The sequence below is a fragment of the Aotus nancymaae genome, unplaced genomic scaffold (assembly GCF_030222135.1).
Source record: "Aotus nancymaae isolate 86718 unplaced genomic scaffold, 86718_ANA_hifiasm-v0.15.2.pri h1tg000040l, whole genome shotgun sequence".
NCBI classification, from domain to species: Eukaryota; Metazoa; Chordata; class Mammalia; order Primates; family Aotidae; genus Aotus; species Aotus nancymaae.
The window spans coordinates 43,948,324-43,962,892 of record NW_026988454.1 but is presented as its reverse complement, the minus strand read 5'-3'; the positions used below and the strand labels follow the sequence as shown (position 1 = coordinate 43,962,892).

At 32.8% G+C, this 14,569-nt stretch overlaps 1 protein-coding gene and 1 long non-coding RNA gene across 16 annotated transcripts in view; one reads left to right on the top strand and one right to left on the bottom strand.

The window, feature by feature from the left end:
• TRDN (triadin) overlaps positions 1-14,569 on the bottom strand; it is a 369,423-nt gene that overhangs the window by 212,082 nt on the left and 142,772 nt on the right. For all 15 annotated transcript variants that reach the window (XM_064360733.1, XM_064360737.1, XM_064360734.1 and 12 more), the window contains exon 10: positions 58-135. In XM_064360733.1, coding sequence (XP_064216803.1) covers positions 58-135 — 78 coding nt within the window. The remainder of the gene's footprint in view (positions 1-57; positions 136-14,569) is intronic.
• Positions 1-14,569, top strand: part of LOC110567432 (uncharacterized) — a 60,788-nt gene that overhangs the window by 21,997 nt on the left and 24,222 nt on the right. The gene's annotated exons all lie outside the window — the stretch shown is intronic.

Below are 14,569 nucleotides of genomic sequence, written 5' to 3'. Positions count from 1 at the left end.
TTCCTCTATATTATATTTTATCTACAATAGAGATCTATGGAAAAAAAAAGTACTTGCCTTCAAGGGCAGGTGATGCCGCGGTGAGACTGGAAGCTTGTTCTGTCAGTAATGGAGGTGGAATGGCCGGGCTTTGTCCTGTACATATAATGTAGACATTGGCATTGAAAAAAAAAGTATTAACAAATCTAATATCCACAACTAAAAAGCTAGATCTGTCCCCTACATGCATAATTCATAATACCAAGCCAATTATAAATCATATTATTATGCAATAAGAAAGCTGCTATTAAGTGAGATCTTTAAGAAGCTACCTTCACAAATTCAGTTATCTTCAGAGCCATTTCGGAATACATTATTTTTCACAGATGTATATACAATGTTAAATATATCTACTGGACTTCATTAATGGAAAATGTACATGCACTCAAATTAAGCAATTTATTTTTAATATGCACATTAAATTATGGAAACTAAAATCCCAGAAGCTGATGGGGAGTCTTGATATAAAAGAAATCACTATTTTTTTCCATTTAACTAAAAATTCTCAAATGTTATAATACAAGCAATAATAGAAAGTTGAAATTCATAGGCCTTTTGATATCGAACAGATATATTTTTTCCACCATAATAAATGACCTGTAGTTAAGTAAATAATGAGCCAAAGGGAAAATATATTCAGGTTTATAGAACCTTGAGAGCTTCTCTCAAGTCTCCGAGCTTATTATGAGCTATAACAAAAGAAAGAAAACCTACAATCATTTCCAAGTACTTCTTTATCCCAAGTGATTTCTTTAATTAACCAATACCATCCAGGCCATGAACTGTCAACATTAGCTATCTTATGGTCCCATATAAATTGCTTGCAAAACCTTTTATCACTACTTTTCATTCAGCAAACTTCCGCTGCCTGTTTTTTATCCAGAAATCAACATGAAACATGGGCATGTGTACCTTCTAAAATTTCACTGACAACTAGATATTATCAAATGTCAGCAGATCTGTCTGCTTACTGAAAGTTTTCCTTTTTCAGAATTCACAAAAATTAGTTCTCTATGGTGTAATATGGTTTAGCAAGCAAAGTTATTAGAGTTGCATGAACACCACATTCCAGGTGTAGGCTCTCATGTCACATGAAGTTCTGTTCATCATATAGTGTTCTTGTAGTTGTTACACTCATACAGGTTGATTATTTTAATATTAAGCATGTTTAAGTATCTATAGAACCCAAACATACTGTTTCATAAATTACAGGCCATATGCCTAGAAAAATATCAATTTATAATATTGTTAATTTTTTTCCTATGGAAGTAAAGATTTGACTTAAACATAATATAACATGGAAGTTTATTTTTTTTTAGTTAGCAAGGAAAAAAATAAGGCTAGGAACACTAAAATAAAGGTTGAGCCACATTGCCTTTCCCTAACTAACATTTATATAGTGTTTACTATGTGCCAAGGATGATCCAAATGGTTTTCATGTATTAAGTCATTTAATCTTCACAAGCTGTTTAGGATGTGAGTATTAGACTTATTTTATAGTTTTTAACACTGAGGTTAACTGGAGCTTAGGCTACTCAGCTCCTAATAAGTGGAACTGGATTTCATTGCAGGTTATTCCCAAGTTACAGTTCTTAAAGCTCCTCTCAGACTGCATAAGCCTAACAGAAGGGTCATCTATCAGGAGTCCGTGACTACAGCTGACGAGGGACAGAGGAGTGAAGCCTCTACCCTCAGTTTCCACTTTCTCAGTGGTCAAAAGGATGTATACTTGGAAAGATCTATTCCCCAACCTTGTTTGAGGGCCATTCTTGGAAAAAATAATTCTAAGGTAGGGTAGTATTTTGTAGCTTTGAAAATAAATTGCTAGGATAAAGAAGGAGTCAATTAAATGACCAAACTTTTAAAACAGGAGTGTCCATAAATATATACCAATTATTTCTAAATACTAAGATATATAGATATGTTCATAGAATTGTGCCTATTGAGTCTATGCTGCTTTCTACCTTGTCATATACCTTGGTGGATAGTAGTGGATGTATGATTACAGTCTTGTTGAGTTATTGAGGGACTTAGTATAAAATAAATAAAATTATTTCCCTGGAAATTTCACGTAATTTACACTATTACATATTTTTAGATTTATCTGAAGGAACTATAAGGTTATTTTATTTAAAAAAATTTTATTGCATACTTAATATTTACAAGCACTGAAGAATTATTAAACCCCAACCTTGCCTTCAAGAAGTTTCCAACATACTCGCTGAAACAGACCTCTAGACAGATCATTATATCATAGTGTGTTGAAGGAAAATCATATATACAAAGGATATATTGCAGAAAGAGTCTTGAAAGAGAGTAACTGAAAAGCCTAAAAAGAACCTGCCAGGTAAGAAAGGATAGGGAAGACAGAGGGATTCCAGGCGGATGGTATGTGGTAAATAATTTTTACCACATACCAATATATATATATTTATTAAAACACACACACTGTTGTGTTTTATATATTTATTAAATATATATTTAATGGATGCCAATATATATATATTTATTAAAACACACACACTGGTGCTTCTGCAGCATAAAGTGCATATCCAGTTGATATCAGAAATTCTCCACAACTATAATAAACTTTTTATTCTGCTCTCTAAGATGGCTGATGGCATGGTTGTGAGGCAGTGGACCACAACTGGTACAATGGGAAAGTAGGAATACAAGCAGAAAAAAAATAAATAAATAAAGGAGAAACCAGCTGGCTGCTTGTCTCCATGGTGACAGTGATACTAGCCCTGGCAGGGAATTACTAACTCAGGACAAGTTTCTGTTGTGTTAGAGTACACCAAAACAAATCAGATGGGTCATACTTGATCATGACACAGGACTTTGGTCCTGACTCCTATAATAAGTAATGTCAGAGAATCTTACTGAAATCACAAATCGTTTTGCAGGGTGAATGAATACATTATGCATAAACATATATAATAGTACATAATGACTTATATGTATAATACATTTTCATTATATGTAAAGTACATTATACATATATACAATAATGCATAATTAATTGTATTAAATATATTTTATTTATAATATAATGTATTAAATATAACATTATATTTATAATCCAGTTCTACAACAAAAGCAGAGTTGCTTAGTATAAAGACTGCATACTTAGGAGTCACAAGGATATAAGTGATAGCTTCAGATCCATCACTTAGAAGCTGTGTAAATTTGAAAATCTCATAACATCTCCAAGCTTCAGTTAGGGTGTTTATAAAATGAGGATAGTTGTAGGGGTGTTATAGGGATTAAGTGATGAAGCACCCAGTGCATGGTAAATACTCAAAATATTAATTCTTTTTCCGATAATGTATTTACAATTTAAATCCCATCTAATTACACAAGAAGATTTGAAGCTGACTTTTGAAGTAAGAAAACAAAAACAAAGAAAATTGAACATGACAGAAATAGCAGAATTCATTTACAGAAAAGAGGCTTATAATTTTATTAGGAATATATTCTTTTGGAATTCCTGAAGATTGTTACTCTCTGAAGGAAAGATTTTGGCTGTTGAAATTTACATTTGAACTCTAAAGGTGCCCTTCATTTTACAAGCTATTACTTGAAAATCCCTCTGACATTCAAACACAGTAAATTGGCTTCATTTGTGATTTTGGCTGGCTTATTTCCATAGTACCTGAACGGTAGGTTTGCAAATTGCTAATATTTTATTGTTTTGAGTTTTTCCCCATACAAGTCAATTTGATTGTTTTTGGTTTAGTCAAATTCTTTTGGGGATAGTGTACAGTGTACGTTCATTCTAATGATCTAAGTTACTGATGTTTTCTTTACTTGGCTAGAAATGATGAATGAGATTACTCAGAATCTTGTCAAGGTAGGAGGCTATGAGCTGAATTTCAATTGCATGAAGGAAAAAACAGTTCACTACACTAAAGTTTAATGTATCTAGTTTCTTTATAAATGGAATTCCCTCATTAAAAGCCATTTCAAAACAACTGAAGCCTACTCCCTCTATCTTGTAACAAATGTTGGCACTATTTTTTTCTCTAACATCTAATAGAGATTTTATCATTATTCTTTTTGAGACAGAGCTTGCTCTGTCGCCCAGGCTGGAGTACAGTGGCATGATCTTGGCTCACTGCAACCTCCACCTCCTGGGTTCAATCAATTCTCCTGCCTCAGCCTCCTGAGTAGCTGGGATTACAGGCACACACCACCACGTCCAGCTAATTTTTGTATTTTTAGTAGAGACGGAGTTTCACCATGTTGGTCAGGCTGGTCACAAACTCCTGACCTCGTGATCTGTCCGCCTTGGCCTCCCAAACTGCTGGGATTACAGGCATGAGCCACTGGGCCTGGCTACGATTTTATTTCATAGACCCTCGTTGAATTTTCCTGGAGGTATGAAGAGTTACATCCAGAGAACTCTGAACATTTTAGAAGGACCCCAAGCCTGCAAACAATGAATGGCAATAAATCCTGGGACTGGAAAGGTATGAGAACCTCCAAGTAACCATTGAGTTAAAATTTATTTACATTAAAAACACACAATATGTGAAATCATTGCAAATTCCTATCTCAGTTTGTTCATGAAGGTTTATAGAAGGCATTTGTAAATCTATGACTAAAAGTGAAGTGAGATGTGAATTTAATAAGGAAATGATAGTCAAGTTTATTAAAACAATAATATTACTTAAGTATTGGTATAAGTTTCCTAGACTACTTCTGTAAGATGTAGAATATTTTCAAAGTTTGGAGTTTAACAAATACTAAAATTAAATGAAAAGATGGTTTTATGTTTTAGGCTGAGACATGTGACTGTGCTAAGGTCCTATGTTAATAGGGACCCCTTGACCTTCATGCTTCCTTATGATCACTTGCTTTTGCCTTGTACTTTTGGAAATCTTAGAGATGGAAGGAGAAGACCCTAGGGATATGGGGTGCCAACCACTCCTTTTCCCAACCACATCTATTAAAAATAATTGAATTGCCACTCATATAATCCTAGATGTTCAAATTTGCCTATGAAACAAAGACCTCTCCATCTGGGAATAATCTGAAGAAGTTGAGGAGTTTATGTAAGGTGGGCAGGCAAAGGAGGTTTTGACTTCAAATATAGACATCTCTATACATTACATTTGTGTATTGCTAAATGTCACCATTGTACTTTGTATTTCTTTTCTTGTCTCCAGGGGCTTCTAAACACCAAGGGCAACCACAGAGTCCTACACAACAAAAGATACAGCAGTGTGAAAGAGGCCTGGATAGAAAAACAAAGATAGAGTCAGTGAGCCAGAGCCAGAGCCAGAGAACAAGAGAGAAAGGCATAGAATGGAAAGCACAGACAGAGAAGGCAGATGCATAGAGAGACAGAGATTCAATGGGAAAATAAGGAAGGAAGGAAGGAAGGAAGGAGGGAAGGAAGGAAGAAAACAAAAACGTTCTCAGCACTACAACTTCTGCCTTGTTCTCTTCCAGAACAGTATGAGCTCAGTTTTTTTTTCAGTCTCTCAATTTTCTACAACTAATAATTTGCTCTTTCAGTTAGTGGCAAAGGCTTAACAACAAAGGTTCATCTTTAAAATTAGGCACTTTTAAAATTTATAATGTTAAGCCTTTTGTTCTGGATATGGTATGTTTCACAGGTCTAGGGACTGAGATTTCAGGTGTCTATAACCTTATTCATTTATTAAATCTTTGTGTATTTATTTTTTTCTTTTCTTTTATTAGTGTGTATTTCTTGAGTCATTATCATACAACATATATAGGTCTTCCACTGAGGATACAATAATCTATATGATGGACAAGATATGTAAAAGTGCCTTGAAGAGACTTGGTCTTGTGAGGGGACAGACAGGAAACAGGCAATTATCACCTAACTTAGGTCTATTGCTTCAAGGTAAAACAAGAATAATAATATCTGGGTTAACTGGGATGTTGTGAGTGTTTATGGAGATAATAGTACAAATGTAATTACTGAGGGACAATGGTGAAGAGAGGACCCTATCATGGAGCTTACATTAGCGATAGAAGGAGACAGGTGATACAAAAGCAGGACAATATTTCAGATTTCAGAATGGCAAGCAAAATAGAGTAGTGAGGCAGAGAATGACTGGAGAAAGAGACTATGCTGAACTGGATAGTAAAGGAAGAGCAGGGCCCCACTAAACTACATGGAGTTTTGTGCACATTGCATGAGCTCGTATGGAACATTTTAGGCTGCTTTTGAAGGGCTTTAGCATGATAGGAACAAAAATAATATAAAGAAAAGGATATAAGCTATATCAGGAGATAAGTTGGAGACTCTTGAAATAACCCAAGTGCCGGCTTGGACTACATAGGTGCATTGGAGAAATATTTATTGAGGCCTACTCAGTACCAGACCCTTTTCTAGGACATGGAGTTATAGCAGTGAACAATGTAGGAAAAAAAATCCCCTGATTCATAGAGCTAAGAATCCAGTGGGCAGAGACAAAAAAAAAAAAAAAGCAACTAAATGAGTAAAAGGGAAGAGTACCCTATAAAAATTTATCAGGAAAATATTATAAGCAATGCCATTTGGAGCAATGGGTAGTGACCTTAAATGTATGGTCAATGAAAATCAGAAGTTGTGGAGAAGGGGATGAATTCACAGTACATTTTAAAGTAGACCTAATAAGATTTAATGAATTTGATGCGGCAAGTGAGAAAAGTAAATCAAGAATTACTTTTAAAATTTGACTTGAGTATCTGTGAACAAATAACTACAGTGCCCAAATAAGGGCAGAAAACTTTCCATTCACCCAGCTACTTATGAACTCATTTGCTTAGTCTTTATTGCCTCTTGCATTATATAGTTTTGAGTTTTCTGGAGTGGATCTCCAATGAAGAAGCCAGAGATGGTTTATTTGGTTATCCCAAGAATACATATTACTGTTATCATACACCTATATAATATATATAATACATCTTATCATATTTATATATACAAATATATAATACACATATTTGTATGTTATATATGCAATATGTAAATATATATTAATGTAAATACATTAATATAAATGTATGTAAATGTATATTAATATACATTCAATATATAATTAACACATATTACATATTATTAATACATATTAATATATAATAAATATATAATACATATATATGTATTATATATTATATATGTAGTATATCAAATATATTGTATTTGTAGATACAAATATATATCTTATTGTTAATTAACTTTCAAGGGATTTTTCATAATTTTAGAAAAGTTTTAAACAAATGGATTATTTAACGAAAATTGGCTATGTGACCCTACTAGAAGGTGTTTAAAACACCAAAAGCTTAAACTTCTTAGATCAAAGGGCATCCTCCAGGCCAAAATGTTTCCACTGGAATGGTTTCTTTGCTTCCTGATTAAAAGCTTCTCTAATATATTTCCGTGTGCTATTACATATTTGCATATTCGCTTTGATGGAAATCAAGAATAGTAGCCAAATACATATTTCATGCATTCTTTTGATTAAAAATGATAAAGGTAATATTAGTGTTTTTTCATTCTCATCTCCAATTTATGAAGTAGAAGTAATTTTCCGTGGAACAGCCAACTAAAGAAAGGAAATAAGATTAATTCAAATTATATCATTGTTCCATTTATTCTTGCACCCTGTTTATGACAGAATACCTGATGTTTGTGGTATAACAAAAACAGATGCTTAGAATCATAGAGTTTAAGAATGTAAAGGACTTTTGAAATCAGCTATTCTAACTCCCTAATTTTTAAAATAGACAAAAAAAGGTCTCTGGAAGGATAAATAGCCTAACCCAAAGGTCATGCATTGAGAACAACCTCAATATAAGATTAAAATTTTTTAACTCCATTTTATTTTTCTATTTAATCAACTATCTGGACAGTCAAGATAAATGTCACTTATTTTACCTGTTACCATAAATGACTCATAACCCTTGACAAATCTATAGGTATTCATTTCCGAAGGTAAAAAAAAAGTCATAGATTTTTACATGGTTATTTTCTGTTTAACCTTAGTTAGACATTGAATGGACTTGATATATCCTACAGAAGAGGCCCAATACTTAAAGACCAATCTCCGCATTAGCTGACTAATTTCTGCAGTTCTAGATAGACTGTCAACTAGGATGTTTTTTAAACTTTCAGAATTACTAAGTCTTCATTTTTAAAAAATAATTTCTCCTAGTTATCTTAACAATATCTGTTACAACTCCACAGAAAATCATATTTGCACATATGTAAGGGAAAGGGGAGATAGTGAAGACAGAAGATATAGATAAATAGGTAAAAATGAATTGTGTTTTTACTTTAGTACAAAGACTAAAGCTGGTAAGAAAGGAGATTAATCAGGCAAAGTGTATGCATTGAAGTCTCAGTTAAAAATAATAATGTATTTAATGTATCTAGAATGCAAATGTCCTAACTTGCCATGGAATCATCCAATAAAATGTTCAATACATGGGATTTCAAATTTTCAGTTATAAAACTGCCTAGAACATGGCTAATTTTAGTCAATTCTCAAAGCTTAGCTCTTTTAGCTTTTCTTGGACTCCCCTCTACCCATTCCCCTGATAACACTTTATGCTCTCAGAGGACCCAGTGTATGCTTTATCCTCTGCTTCTCTTGTTCTCAATACATTCGTTTATTTACAAGTTTGTTTTTTTTTTTTCTTTTTAATTCTCAGTAGACAATAAACAACTTGAAGCTAAAATATGGACCATTTTAGGCAATAAATACATGTTTAGTAAAGGAAAGAGAGTTATTAAAAGTGAAAATGATTGCTTAAAAGAGTGAGTAAACAAATGAATATTGCTAAATGCCACTCTGTTTTACTGCTTCTGGAGTGTTTTAACGTGAATGGACTGAATTATAGTATTTTTAGAGCTCTTGGTAAAATGTGAAATAGTTCCAAATATATACAATGAAACTTTCACTTACGTATTTATGGGTTTTCCCCCCAATCATTTATAGTTCTAGACCAAAGTATTTATTTCCTTTCTGGGGGAAGTTAACTAATTTATGATTAGAACACTAATCTTTCAAAGAAAGTTACACATTTTTCCATGGTTAGTGGGAAAAAGTGAACTAAAGCTCCAAGATGAGGAAAGACAGCTCCATTATTTAAACAGTTCTACTAACATATAGCACTTGTAATATATTCTGAATATCTGTAACTCCCTGAACGTGAAAAGACTATGTCAATTATCTATTGTGGTATCTTTTAGCCTAATGAATTCTGCACTCACATATGAAATTTGAAGAGTGTTTTAGTGCCAGAAGATGCCTTAGAGTTCACTGAGAACATTGAAACCAAAGAAGATGGATGACTTGCCAAATTCATCCAACTGACTTACAACTAGAACCCAAGTGTTCAGATTTCCATTGCAGTGCTCCTATACAACAGTATCCTGTCTTTGAGCTTGCATTTGCAGGTATTTCAAAAGAGCATAGAGGGAAGGGAATGAACAAAATGTAAGATAAAATTTTAGAAAATGTGCAAAACAATATCAATTAATTACAGACAGATATTATATTGCCGTATTATATTTTAGAATTCTAGTTTATAATCTTAGAATAATAAAGAAAATAACTTAAATGTAATATTCCATATTACAGTAGGAAGATATTATTGATGGGCATTTTAACCCTTGTTTTATTTGAGGACAACTTAAAATGCAAAGAACACATGTTTTCAGCCATCAGTTATGACAATTCAATATTCAAAGTTAGAATGACCTCAAATTTCTGAGATAATTGTTTTTCAATGTCAAAAATAAAATTTAACATTTTTTATCAAAATGGAGATGCCTATTCTCTGAGGTGCTGAATGGCAGAAGTGGCTATAGAATACATATCACTCATTTCATTAGAAATCCATTTTTCTTCATGGCAAATACTTAAAATATTAGACTTATGTATAAATTGTTTAGGTCCATAATTAAATATAATTTAAAAAATTACTTTCAAGAAAAAACAGAAAACTTTAAGTAAAATTTCAAGCTGAAATCTCAGGCTTCATTTATATCCCTCTGCATGCCCTTCCCCTCTCACATGTTAACATACTGGCTCACTAATAAGTAAATCATAACTGTATTCATTTAATTTAATTGATCCATGCTATGAATACAGAAGAGATACCAGTTCTCATAATGCTGTTCTTTACTAACCAAGTTTTCACAATGCATGTGCCTGAAAATGGGTACATTGAATATGTCATAGCCTCTCAAGTTAAAATGTAGTAGTTCACCTTTCATATTCAGTATTACTTTTCAGAGATCCAACACATACTAGTGACTCACTAAGAGACTGAAAATCAAGTCACATCTACTTATTGATTTTTGGGAATGTGAGTGGCAAACGGAAAGGTGAAGAAATAAGAAGAAAAATGGTTCCCAGAGGTGAAATCATTACATTTACAAAACATATTAAAATAATTTATAAATAGAGTAACAAATTTGCTTCTTAAGAGGTAGGAGGCTTGAGATTTTTGTAAACTACCTAAACATGGAAAATAAATAATGCCTCCTGTCTCCTATCTTTTCTGGTTGTTTGACTTTAGGATTCTACTAAAAAGGTTATTGACAGAGAGCAGCTGGCATAGTTGATTGCTAAATCAATTCCCAGACTCCTAGAATCTGTTGTTTTCACTCTAAACAACCTTAAGACCCACCAAAAACTTCAGAGACAAATTTACTCTATGTTCTCTTTCATCTCAATTTGCTGTCATTCTAACCATTAAGAATACAATTTACACTTAAAAAATCTAATCATGGAACTGGATGATATTTTATCAGGCCTTACAGTCAGCTTAATGGATACTCAGAAATTTAAAAGTAAACCATATCCAAGACTCTCAATGATTTTGGTGATAAACCATTTGTGCTTTCAAGTATGAGATCACAGTCAACTCTGCTTGTGGTTTCTATGCCAGATTCCTTTCACTCTTGAAACCAACAAAGGCAGCTAAATGTTGTTAGCCAATTAGCTGCTTTCTTTGGCAATTATATTCACAAGGTTTAGGTGTCTATGTCATATTTATAAGAGAAACAGCGATTATGCATTTGTCTTAAATTGTAGCATTTAGAAAACAGAGTGAAGAAAAAGAAAAAATAAAATTAAACCTAAGTGGCAGGGCCCCTCTGTGTTTAAAAATATATTTGTAATTCTCCCTAAGTCCTGGAGACAATATATAGCCTTTGAGAAAATTCTACAATGTCCCCAGGTTCAATTTTCTAATTTCTGAGTTGAGGAGGTTATAACCCACTATACAAGGCTTTGTGAGAAATACATGAGATGATCCATACCTAGAACTTAGCACAGTACCTGGCATACCGTTAGCCCTCAGTACCACACGTGTTACATCTACTTTTATAGTCCTCATGTTGTCATCATGATTATCTCTAACAAACAATCTTCAAAACTTCAAAAATCCTTAAAGAGTAGATGCAGAATAATATCTTGAGAACTACCTGAGTTTCCCTCCAATTCCAGGCTCTTTGTAAATTTCCTTTCTTACTATCCTTAAATGCAAGGGGATAATTGTTAAAGCTATCACCTGGCATGTGAAAAAGTATTGCTTCTCTGCTAAACAGAGATCTAATTCATACAAAATAAAATCAATTTGGCACTTTTTAATCACCCCATTAAACTATTTCCATACTACTTGGTATTTGGCAAAAGGAAGGGTGTTGCAACTGTAATAACCTCCCTTCCCCTTTGTCTCCACCTGCGGGAAAATGCCTTTCCTTTTTTCTATTTTTTGGCTCCTACACACGCAAATATTCTATGTTCACAAGAAATTCAGAGACCTGAAAATCCTAAAGCAGAGCCATAGAGCCAATTAAAAAGGAATCTTCTAGTTTTGGAGTTTACCTCAGAAAGAGAAAAAAGAACCTGAGGTTTTACTTTAGCAGAAATTTGTCTATAGGGTGCTTTAATAAAGATGAAAAAAAGTTCACACATTTTCAGCTATAGGCATATAACACAAAAATGTTTTATAGAAAAGGATAAAATGGAAGCATGTTAATAATTGTTATTTAATAGGCTTAACATGACAATTAAATTCACAAATATATTCTCACTTGAGTGACACATTTGGAAGTCATCCAATCTCTCTTCCTGCTTTATATTGTGCATAATTGATACTATGTTGTCATTTAAAACAGCACACACTGCTTATCCAAGGTCTGCCAAGAGGGTATTTATAATCACATTAAAAAAATAATGTTCCTCTGGGAGAAAATCATTATTAATGTAAACATTGTCATGAATTATAGAAAATGGAAAAGGTTTACATCTTAATGCAACCAATATATAAGAGAATATTAAATCATCAATTTGTTTCTTACAGGGAGTTTCCTTATGACAACATTGTCATGAGGAAATATTGGTACTTTTTTCACATCTATTTTCACTCACTTTATATAAGAAACTGGAATTGGAATTGTTGCAGACAAGTCTTGTGTACGAAACAAGGGCTCATTACCCAAACACTGTGGATGGTTACAATAGAAAGTGGTTTATAGGTGACACTTTTTCTCTCCGGAAAGCAGCATATTAATCACAAAGCAGAAATATGGAATCAAATAGGGCAGCAGGCATTTGTAAGACAGAATATTAATAATTAAGTGTGAATAACTAAAGACAAACACAAGTATGAATGGTCTAATTTGGAAGAGAATACAGTGGTATATATCACATCTGTGGTACAATATTTTGTTCAGTTTTTATCTTGAATTGATTTCTTATTTAGTATTATTAATTTTTAAAAATGACAACTAATTTTATTACTACTTCTTCCCTATTTGGGATGAACAAAAATGACCACATAAATAGGAAACAATACTAAACTAATTGCAAGTAAATAATAATAACAACCACAATAAAGCTGAAGATAAGCATTGGTAAACTATGCCTTGATACAGCCTGTTCTAACCACTGTGGCCCTTTCTCTGCAATTTTATAGACAGTATAATCTGCATCATATGATTTAGTGCTTAATTAGTACCTTCTTCTATTTTTCTCCAACAGCTGCTTTATATTGCTCATTGTTTTATTTGTAATCTCTGAACTAATTGTTATCTCCTGGTTTGAAACTCTTGTTATGACTGCTAGCATTAAGTACATACTAGGGATTCAATAACTGCTGAGAGATTGATTAATAGAACAACTTCGAGTGTAGCAACTCAGATGTTGATGAGGATGTAAATAGGAGAATATACTGTCTTTTGAATGTGGAACAATTATTACTGCTGTGCAAGAATAACAGTATTATTATGCCTTAATGCAGGATACTTTAAAACCAAAATATGAAATATGTTGAGCTAGAATAAAAGTCATAGAATTGGCTAAAAACTGGTTGAATAGTATCAGTACAATCAGTATAATCATTAGCACTACAATCAGTAACGTTAATGTTAACATTGCAAAACTGATTTTTGTCTTCTTTTGCAAATGCAAGAGCGTTCTCTACAGAAAAAAAACTATAGAAAAGAGATACTTGTTTATCAAATAGATCTCTCTGAAAATAGTCCATTATTTATATCAAAATAGTTATGGGCATATTTATTATTTTCATATTTATAAATAAAATCTGCTTAAGAAAAGGGATAAGAACTATGCATTTATAGAAATGATTAGAAAGAGTCCTATTCTCTATTTTTTATCCACTGGGCCACACAAATGAACCTTAGAACAGCACTGGAAGAATATATTAATGTAATTTTCTAGAATTCTTTTTCAATCTTCACTTGTGCATATAAACTAACAGATATGATTATTAAAATACATGGTGCATTAATATATAACACCTAATTATTTCAATAATTCTTTGATTAAACCTTAATTTTCCTTCTTTCACATGCAGCAACTCAAATTACTCTGTATTATTTGTTCCTTTTCAGACTATTTTAAAACATGGTTTAAATAGTCCCAGTGGGTTACCTGAGAAGGAATTTATTCTTGTCTGGCAGCAAGTCCATGCCATTAATAGTGACAAGGCTAGACCAAAAAAGCCACTTTAAGGAACATTCTCTCAAAGCAAAGATATACCTATAGAACCTGCCTCCTCTTTCAAAAGCGTAGGAAACAAAATTCTAAGACTGAAAGAAAAATGAAAGCTTGAGCCTTAATTTTATTGTTTTCTTTTCTGGACACAATGGATGTAAAGTAATATGAACACTGTATTAAGGACAGAGAAGTCTTATTCCCTAGCTTTCTCCAAAAACCTAAAGCATTTTATCACAATGAAGCTGACTGAGAGAGCGGTAGCAGCTTCAGAGGAAACATCCACTCAGAGGTACATGAATCTATTTCTGTGTGCATTCCAGTTACTTAGAGTGACTGGAATGTTTAATGGATTGATTTTGACAAATATGACAATCTGATACATTTATCTTCAATCGCTTCCACAGACTTCAAACAATCAGAAAGCAACTCTCATGAGGGTATGGCAAGTCCAGGAACTGTGTGCTTCCATAATGAAGCCTAGGCTCTCTCTCATTTTTTCTCTCACTGTAGTCTAATTCTGTATGCTGCCT